The following is a 10576-nucleotide window of genomic DNA, read 5'->3' on the forward strand; positions in this document are numbered from 1 at the left end:
TCTTGGGGCTCTGATGCACTATTTGACCGGACATAATTTTTATCTTGTCTTGCTGCTAAAAAATCCTAAACATTTTTGAAATTCTGTTTCTGAATGGGATGGATTGTTTTTTACTAGTATGTTATAAAACACTTCGGATTTATGTGATGCTTGAGTCTTTATATGATTAATTGAAGTGACCAGCCGTCTAATCTTTTTCTCCAAATTCTAAATGGTGGATTTTGTTCTTTGTTGAAATTGGAGATTTTGGATAATTATCAGCCCTAGGTAAAACTCACGAGAGTTTGTGGTATTTGCACTTCTTTTGAGCATCTTACAAATTCTTGTTCCATCTAGCAAGAGGTCTAAATATTGATTTGCCTCAAGATTATGCAACATACATTTACAATCCTCAAGCCAACAACTGTGACCGGTACAACAATCTTGATTTGATCACTAATAGACATCACTCTAGTTTCTGTATGAAAATTCATCTACAACAATCCTGATTTGTCCACTAATAGACATCACTCTAGTTGAAGAAACCATTCAGATCTATGGTATGAAAATTCATCTGTACAACAACAGCAATAACAACAGACTGGGCAACAACAAAACAACCCACTAGCTGGTAGATTTGAACCATAAGTCTTCCCCATAAACATTAAAAGCACACTTTTTTTCCTAGAAAATTTAGCACAAACTTGCTTCAGGATTTATTAGTTTGATCTTTCAAACAATAAATTTAATACTAAGTGATTGTTTACTAAAAATACCGATAGACAATAAGGGTCTGTTTGAAACTGTTTTAAAAAACTGTTTTATAATTTTTTAAAATTGAAAAATAAAAAACATGTTTGATACATTTGTTTCTCAAAACTATTTCTAAAAACACTTTTAAAATTCAGTGTTTTAAAATCTAAAAACTGAAACTATCAAAATATATTTTGATTTTCAATTTTCAATTTTACTTTTCAATTGTCAATTGAGGTAAACTGGAAAAAAAAACACGGTTTCATTAATCACATTATAGTAATTACTTGCAATATTTTACTCTCAATCTATTATTAATCATTATCTAATGTTAATGAAAATTAAAATTCTCACTCTCTATTACACTCTCTAATTAATCCTCATTAAGGGAATTGTATATTTTTATACATTATGTGAATTATATATATATATATATATATATATATATATATATATATATATATATATATATATATATATATATATATATATATATATATATATATATATATATATATATATATATATATATATATATATATATATATATATATATATATATATATATATATTCAAACCAACACTCATATATAATTTTTATACATTAAGTGAATGATATATTTTATCATTAATTATTAAAAATATTTTAATGAACTCAAATGTCTTTTAGCTGAATTTTTATATTTTTAAAAAATATATCACAATTATTTTTATTTAGTAAAACCGATTTTTAAAATATAGATTATCAAACAAGCTATATTGTTTTATTTAAAGAAAAATAGTCTTTACAAATTATACTTTCAAACATATTTTTTCACTTTTTAATTTTTAAAATAGTTTTCAAAAATTGAATTACCAAATGAATTCTTTTTATTTTATTTTCTCAAAAACAAATTTGCAAAATAGATTTGTAAAACAAAATTTAAAAACTAAAATTGAGAAGAGATTCAAACATGCCCTAAGTCTTCCCGTTTTCAATAGTTTGATCATGATCAAAGTATTTAATAACGTCTGGACATGATCCTAAATGTTATGATATATTTTTCTCGGGAGAAAAAGCAAATCAAATCGGAAAGTTGCACGACTTGACGGCGGTGAGAGAAGGAATGTTAACGGAGGGTTTAGTGTATTTGGCTAAATCGGTGAAGCTTTCACTGCCTAGTGAGTCACCACGAACCCAAATGATGGTTGTTTTCTAGTTTGATGTGTCTATTATTTATTTTTTTGTAAGAAAGAAATGAAATTTGACGGGGTGAGAGACAGAATGTTAACGGATGGTTTAGTGTATTTTGGCTAAATCGACGGTGGCGAAGCTTCCATTGCCCAGTGAGTCACCATTAACCGAACTCATGGTTGTTTTCTAGTTGGATGTGTCTATTGTTTTTTTTGTAAGAAAGAAAAGAAATTTGACGGGGTGAGAGACGGAATGTTAACGGATGGTTTAGTGTATTTGGCTAAATCGATGGTGGCGAAAAGCTTCCGCTGCCTAGTGAGTCACCACGAACCCAATTGATGATTGTTTTCTAGTTTGATGTGTCTATTATTATTGTTTTTTTTAAGAAAGAAATGAAATTTGACGGGGTGAGAGACTGAATGTTAACAGATGGTTTAGTGTATTAGGCTAAATCGACGGTGACGAAGCTTCCACTACCTAATGAGTCACCACGAACCCAATTCATGGTTGTTTTCTAGTTTGATGTGTCTATTGTTTTTTTAGAAAGAAGTGAAATTTGACGGGGTGAGAGACGAAATGTTAACGGATGATTTAGTGTATTTGGCTAAATTGACGGTGGCGAAGCTTCCACTGCCTAGTGAGTCGCCACGAACCCAATTTCATGGTTGTTTTCTAGTTTGATGTGTGTATTGTTTTTTTTTGAGAGAAAGAAATGCAATTTGACGGGGTGAGAGACGAAATGTTAACGGATGGTTTAGTGTATTTGGCTAAATCGACGATGACGAAGCTTCTACTGTCTAGTGAGTCACCACGAATCCAATTCATGGTTGTTTTCTAATTTGATGTGTCTATTATTTGTTTAGAAAGAAATTAAATTTGAAATAAGGTTTCAAGAGTAACTTGTCTAATATAGAGTGATGTTTGTTAAGTGACACTCAAACTATATTAGGATTCAAAATTAACTTACATTTAAAATTAATAAAGTTAAATGAGGGATTGTCGAGTTTAGACAATTTGAATTTTTTGATTAAAAGTACATGAGTAAAAACCACCAATCCTCTTATCCGACAATTCTCACCCATCAAGATTTTATGGTTCAATCTCCAATTTTGATTCTAATTCCGTTTGTCTTAAAAATAGATTAAGCAAGTGTCAATCCTGAATTTTGAATTCCTATTGCAAAACTACAACTTATTTATTCTACCCTAAGTTACTGAATTCTATCAAAACTAAATTCTATCAAATCTATTGATATTTAAATTAAGCATTAGAATAACAACATAATCAATTATATAGGAAAGGAATATAATCGATGAAATTAAAGAAATAACATAAAAATCTTTAATCTTGAAGAATCAGTGGATCGATCCTGAACTTAGCCTGCCATGAGGAGAAAAGTTAAAATTTACGTAGTTATGTTATGTGTCATCATTATCTCCTGTTCTACTTCCAAAAATGATTTAAAATAATATATTGATTTGAGTTTTAAGAACACCGAACCTAAAAACACAAAAATAGCCAAAAACATAATTTTATTTACGATGCTTCAAGAATGATAAAAAAAACTAAATGATTGACTCAAGAGAAGTCAACTAGTCTCTAGCATAAACATAACACTTGTATATTTTTTATCTTAGCTTTTCAACACATACTCGAATGCCGTAAATTTGATTCTCGTAACTTAAACTATGTTATGCACAACGAAATTATGACTCAAGTTTAAAAACATATTAAAAATACCAAAATTAAATATAAGAAACTTTCAATATCATCGAAATATAAAGATCAGACTACAAGGTTATAACATGAAGTAGTACATGATGCAGTACCTCAGTGTGACAAGGTTAGAGAACTCCGCTAGTCTTTTTTCACATTTTTATACAACTTTTTTGTAGTTTCACTGCATGGACCAATAATACCCTAACTAGAGGACCTTTAAAGCTAATGTCTTAACTATTTAGTGGTTTTCATGCATTCCTTCATGAATTTCCTTCATGAAATATTCTTCATCCTTGTCATCCAAGCATAGTAGCAAAGGTCGGAAGAACCCCCTCTTGTTAGCTTATTGGATATGAATATATGATGATATAACAAACAACGACTCATTTAAAATTTTCGAGCTCTCTCATCATTATTAAGTGAGGAGAGATGATCTTTTAGCTTTTTGATCTCAATAGGATTGGTTGTGACCTTACATATTTCGACCTTGCACACATTTGGTGCCAATTTTGTCAACTTTCCCTCCTTAAAGTTCTCTAGATACTCTCATATGATTTAGTTAATAATCAATTAGGTAAACTACCAGTGAGTTGCACAGATTTAAAAAACATATTTAAGTTTTACTTATCTTTGTTCTATGTTATTGTAATAATATAAATGTGAAAATTTTATTCAAATATAATTCTAACATATTATTCTTATTTCATTAAACGTCTATTTTATCTACTTTAAAAGTCGTATATAGTATACATCATCATTAATTTTTATAGTTATAACAAAAAAACACTTTCATATATCACTTTTGAATATAAATTTAATAGTAAATAAGTTTAAAAAAAATTAACAATATTAGTTGGTTGTTACAAAAATTATAAATAATATTAGTTGGAAGTAATAAAAATTAATAAAGCATTTGAAAGGTGAGATTGAGAAATATGAGAAGTTAGGAAGAAAAATGAAAAATGTATTTTAGTAATACATTTATTCAACTATTTTATTTTATATATATATATATATATATATATATATATATATATATATATATATATATATATATATATATATATATATATATATATATATATATATATATATATATATATTCAAATTTTAAGATGAAAATAAAATTGTGACCAAATAATTTTTTATATAACAATTTATGTTTAATTTTAATTTTCTTCTTATTTCATTTTTTTTTCTATTTTTAAAATTTTTGTGTTGGGTTTTAATCCTAAAAAAAATTACATTTCGATACAAAATTTTAAAAAAGATCAAAATTATAATTTTTAAAATGAAAGATCAAAACAAAAAAAAAAGATAAAATAGGGGATCAAGATTATAATTAAGTAAATAATTTATTAGAAATGTAAAACGAATTACATTAAAATTTTATTTTATGAAAAAACAATATACTTTAGGTACAATCACTTTAAATAATTATTTATAGTTAAATAAATTATATACTTCTATGTTCTTACTACTATATATTTAGTTTTATTCATTAATATATATTTAGGAAAAGTTTGTTTATGTATCATCTCAACTAAAAAACATTTATTTTTCGAGTTTTAATTTCGATATAAATTGAGTTTATTATTCCTATACTAATAATCTAATAAATTATAATCAAAAATAATTTTTTAAAAGATTGACATAAGTGTTTTTTCTCTTTAAATAAATTAATAAAGTGATTAATTAATATACACGGTTAATATAAATTTTTTTGCACCATCAATTTATCATTATTATATGTTTGCATTATTTTATAGGTGATTAAAATAAAAATCAAATTCTTTCTAACATTCAACATCTCTAATAAAGAGATGATGTACTTTTACTATTAGGACATTTCAATTAAATTCTTTAATAAATATATTTGTAGTATAAATTGAATTTTAATAAAATAATAATAATAATAATAATAATAATAATAATAATAATAATAATAATAATAATAATAATAATAATAATAATAATAATAATAATAATAATAATAATAATAATAATAATAATAATAATAATAATAATAATAATAATAATAATAATAATAATAATAAACAAACAAACAAACAAACGCAATTAATAGTTTTATAATTCTCTTTATTATAAGATGTGCATATTTATCATATTTACTATAAGTTGAATATATAAGAGTTAATATAAGATGTGATCTAGGTTTTAATTTGATGGTTTATAAATGGATTTTTTTTAATTTCTCATATATATTGAAGTCTCTACTCTTAAATTAATTATGATTAAATTAATTGTGGTTAATTTTTCTCTTTATATTTCAACCCTCTTTTCTTATAAAAAAAGAGAAAAATGTAATTTACTCAAAATTGATTTTTTCTTATAAAAGAAATATCTCTTTCTCTCTCACCAAACAATACCAAAAAAAACTTTTTTTTTTCTTTTTTTTTCCTTCTTTTTTTTTCGTCGTATGTTTCTTCTTAGAATCAAACATGACTTCCAAGAGCATGAAAAAAGAAGAGGAGATGAGAGAATTAAAAAAATAATATTTAAAATTTAAAAAATAGTCAAGAATATTCTCTTCAAATTCACATGTTAAACTCTCAAACTAAATTACTTCAAAAACATGTTAGGTTTTTGAACTTCAACATTTCAATCCCAATTCTCCTTTTCCCCTTCACACTGTCTCAATTTTTTCCCATCTTCACAAAAAATGCTATCTCTCAATGTTTTTCCATCTTCTTCCTCCATCCCTTTCACAAAACCAAATCACCATTTTTCCATCAATGCACCTCACACTCTCAAACCAAATCTCCTCAACAGGTTTCACCATGAATCACATCTCAAGAAAACCAATCTTTCTCTCACACCCACATCTCAGATCCACCGTTCAACCACAAAGTTAGCATCTTTTAACGGATTCTTCTCATACCCATTTGAGTTTTCACCGTTTTCGCCAAAACCCAGAAACCAGATTCTGAAAGCTGTATCTGATGAAGGTGAAGTTTCACCGCCAAGCACTACTCCCAAACCTAAAAATCTCAAGAAACTCGCTTTGGTGTTTGGGTTTTGGTACTTTCAAAACATTGTTTTCAACATCTACAACAAGAAAGTGTTGAACATTTTCTCTTTCCCATGGCTTCTTGCTTCTTTTCAGCTCTTTGTTGGTTCAATCTGGATGCTTGTTCTTTGGTCTTTAAAGCTTCAACCTTGTCCAAAAATCTCAAAACCTTTCATTTTTGCACTACTTGGACCTGCTTTGTTTCACACAATAGGTCACATTTCAGCTTGTGTTTCATTCTCCAAGGTTGCTGTTTCTTTCACACATGTTATCAAGTCAGCAGAACCTGTTTTCTCTGTGATATTCTCTTCTGTTCTAGGTGATAGGTATCCAATTCAGGTTTGGCTTTCAATTTTACCTATTGTTCTTGGTTGTTCTTTAGCTGCTGTTACTGAGGTTTCTTTCAACATTCAAGGACTGTGGTGTGCTCTTATTAGCAATGTTGGTTTTGTGTTGAGAAACATTTATTCCAAAAAGAGTTTACAGAATTTCAAAGAAGTTGATGGATTGAATTTATATGGTTGGATTACTATACTTTCGTTTTTGTATCTTTTCCCGGTTGCGATTTTCGTAGAAGGGTCTCAATGGATTCCGGGGTATTACAAAGCAATTGAAGCTATTGGAAAGCCTTCAATTTTGTATGTTTGGGTTTTGGTTTCTGGTGTTTTCTATCATCTTTATAATCAATCATCTTACCAAGCATTGGATGAGATTAGTCCATTAACTTTCTCGGTCGGAAATACAATGAAGAGAGTGGTGGTTATCGTGTCTTCGGTTTTGGTGTTCAGGAATCCGGTTCGGCCGCTTAATGGCCTTGGATCTGCCATTGCGATTCTCGGGACTTTTCTGTACTCGCAAGCTACCGCTGCTAAGAAAGCAAAGAAAATTGAAGGTGAAAAGAGTAGTTAGAGAAATAGAAGGAGAAAAACAAATAGATGAAGTTTTAGAATATGATTGATTACTGTTTGAATATTTTAGCTATTTGACATTAAGTGCATATAACTTTCATTCTGGTTTCTTTTGAACTATTACTGTGATTTTTCTATTGATGTGTTTCAAAGCATTTTTTTCTTGATCTGGTTTATTTATTTTCATGCGTATAGTTCCTTCTTGCTGGATTTATGTTAAGCTATGTTTGGATAAACAACGTAATTAAGTGCTTATAGCATGTAAACGCGTTTATCATATTAGCTAAAAGTTGTTTTCGTAAGCTATCCTGAAGAGTTTATGAAAATAAAATCATAAGTTGTTTTCATAAGCTTTTTCAGATAGTCTCATAAGTTGGTCGGTAAGATTTTTCATGCTCTTGAGTGGTATTGGATGCTGTTACTTGATCTTAGCTTGTTCGAATTTGAATTTGAAGCTTAGCAGTAGAGCATTTCATGTATTCGAACGATTTCGGGACATAATATTAGTGCACGTTTGCCAAACTCATTGCAAATCTGAAATGTACTTAGTTGTGATGTATTGGAGAAGCAATTCACTTTGCATCATCAAATGAAAATAGCAATGGCTGAAAGAAAGCATGAAAACCTTTACAGCCTTTTGCTTGGCCATATCAGAATGATAATGCATTTGATTTTATGGTGGCAAAAATTATTATTTTTTGAGTAAATTGATTTTGTAAAGTTATTTATATTTAGATATATTAGTATCTAAAGAGTGTTGCTATTGACACTCCACAAATTCTATAAACAAGTATGTATAGAAGTGTGGTTAAAAAATGTGGGGTATAGGAACTAAGTGTTTTGTTGTTATCTTATGTCGACATGACCTATTACAATCAAATTATACATGGAAATGTGGAGATTGAGTTCAAAATATCAGGAAATTATTTGCGAATGCAACTTGTTTGGTGAGAATGCATGTATATCAAAATATTGAAGGCAACTTAATATTTAAGAATTATAATTGCTCTTTTGGTGTCTTTAAAATACATTGACGAGCTTCAACATGTTGCTTTGAACTAAGGCTATCTTTTCAAAATTATTTCTAGCACATGATGGAAGAAAACAAAGAAACCAATCTTAGTAAAGTACTCTAATGTGATCGCCATCTAGTATGATGTCCAGCTGTTGAGTTAAAATATAGCCTGCACTTTTTCTATTCTGTTACCGTTAGTGTTTCATTCCTCCAACTTTTTAGGAATAATTGTTACCAAATTTGTATATATACCTTCTTGTTATCTTCTCTTTTATCAATTAATAAGAAATTATTTTTGAGTTTTTTTATTCATTCATTTTTTCTTTTCTGAGTTAGTATGATAAATGGTGCATACAACTTAATACGGTATTAAGAGCGGATTAAGGGTCCAAATCATTTCTCCCAAAATTTGCCTTTTGATTTTCTTTTTTGCATCCTCCACGTGTGGATTTTTTTTTCATTTTCCATAACTTCTCTCACCAAGTGTCTTGTTCTTTTTACGTGCAAAATCCTATCACCACTTCCCAACACATCTCTACCGATTCTATTCTCTTTTCCATTTCTTTTCAGACTTTCTCTTTCCACCCACCATTGTTCTCTTGTCACCATCACCACAAACAACGCTCTGACGGTCTTTTTTTTGTTTTCTTTCCACACACCACCCTCCTTCATACAACCTAGTGCATTTTTTTTCTTCAGAATACCTATTTTTTTTGAATCCTTATCCTTTTTCACATTTTCATCTTCGAGATCCCTCTTTCTTTCTTTTTCTGCAAATCTTGTTTTTCCATCAACCTTAACATTCATGGTGGGCCACGATGGTCTTGTTGAAAACGGTGATCCTACCAACACCAACCGCACTGAAAACCCACCTCAACCAAATGCAAACAACTAGCAAATAAGTTATTAAATTGTTGGATCCTTTCTTCATGCACTCATCTGATAATCCCGACCACGCCATTTTTAGTCTCCCCTCGCAAATCAAAACTACCACCCTTGGTCACTGATGCTCGATCTGGCTATATATATAAAATATAGGCTATCGGATACTTGACTGCAAGTGCATAGTCCAGTCGTTTTAGTTTTAAAAGATATCGACCCCACAGGGACCTATGGTCAAACTAGTGTTACTAACGTCACTGTGTTTAGCTAAGGGAATGATTAATAGAAGTTCGGGTGCAGAATATTAAATCTAAGAGAAATTTAGTTTTAAGAAAGAATTGATGGAAGGAATCAGTATGTAACGCATTAATTGTCAGGGATTCGATAAGTCAGCGGTGAATAGTTTAAATGCCAAATATCTTTCAGTAGAAAATATTTATTTAAAAGACTTTATCTCACACTCTCGTGATTGTTGATTCGGCCTATAGCTTTAAGTCAGAATGTACGCTCTCGCTGTCCCATTTGAAGTTAAAATTACTTTTTGAAAATAAATAAGTTCTAATTGCTTTTAAAGTGCTCTCGCTGTTTTTAAACTCAATGCCTAATTTTTACTATCCAGCTCGAGCCTCACGCTCTCGTGGTTCTCACCTTAGTTAATTTCCCACTCTCGTGGCAAAATCGTATTAAATAGATTCTCACTTTTGTGACAAAGTTAGTTAAATTTAAATTAAAAACCTCAGCCTAAAAGATTGTTTGAGAAAAAGAGTTTTCACCGATTATTATTAAATCCCATCTAATTAAATTGCTACATACCGATACCGGTGATTTAGCCGGACATGTTAAATAGAGCAAACGCAAAGCATAAACAGATTAACAGTGCAGCAAACATAATTATAACAATAATTGGGCAATAATAATAACAATTAAATAAAAACCTGGCAATTGGATTAACAGACTACGACGAATCTTGGAGTAATTGAGCAGTCCTCCACAAGCCGGTAGGATTCTGCTTCTTCAATACAATTGCTTACTAAATTAAATAAAGTGTAGTAGTTCTCCAGTGTAGGAAACTACTACTATGGCTAACTGAAAAACTGGAAGGAAAAGGGAAAACG

General features: G+C 29.2%; 1 protein-coding gene across 1 annotated transcript; it reads left to right on the forward strand.

The window, feature by feature from the left end:
* The first annotated feature begins 6127 nt into the window (after positions 1-6127).
* On the forward strand, positions 6128-7729 carry LOC127075730 (xylulose 5-phosphate/phosphate translocator, chloroplastic). Its single transcript, XM_051017198.1, is given in 3 exon segments — positions 6128-7401; positions 7404-7446; positions 7448-7729. Coding segments are annotated over 3 exon segments (1254 nt in total). The 5' UTR covers positions 6128-6308; the 3' UTR covers positions 7566-7729.
* Positions 7730-10576: the final 2847 nt, after the last annotated feature.

The sequence above is a fragment of the Lathyrus oleraceus genome, chromosome 1 (genome assembly GCF_024323335.1).
Source record: "Lathyrus oleraceus cultivar Zhongwan6 chromosome 1, CAAS_Psat_ZW6_1.0, whole genome shotgun sequence".
Lineage (NCBI taxonomy): Eukaryota > Viridiplantae > Streptophyta > Magnoliopsida > Fabales > Fabaceae > Lathyrus > Lathyrus oleraceus.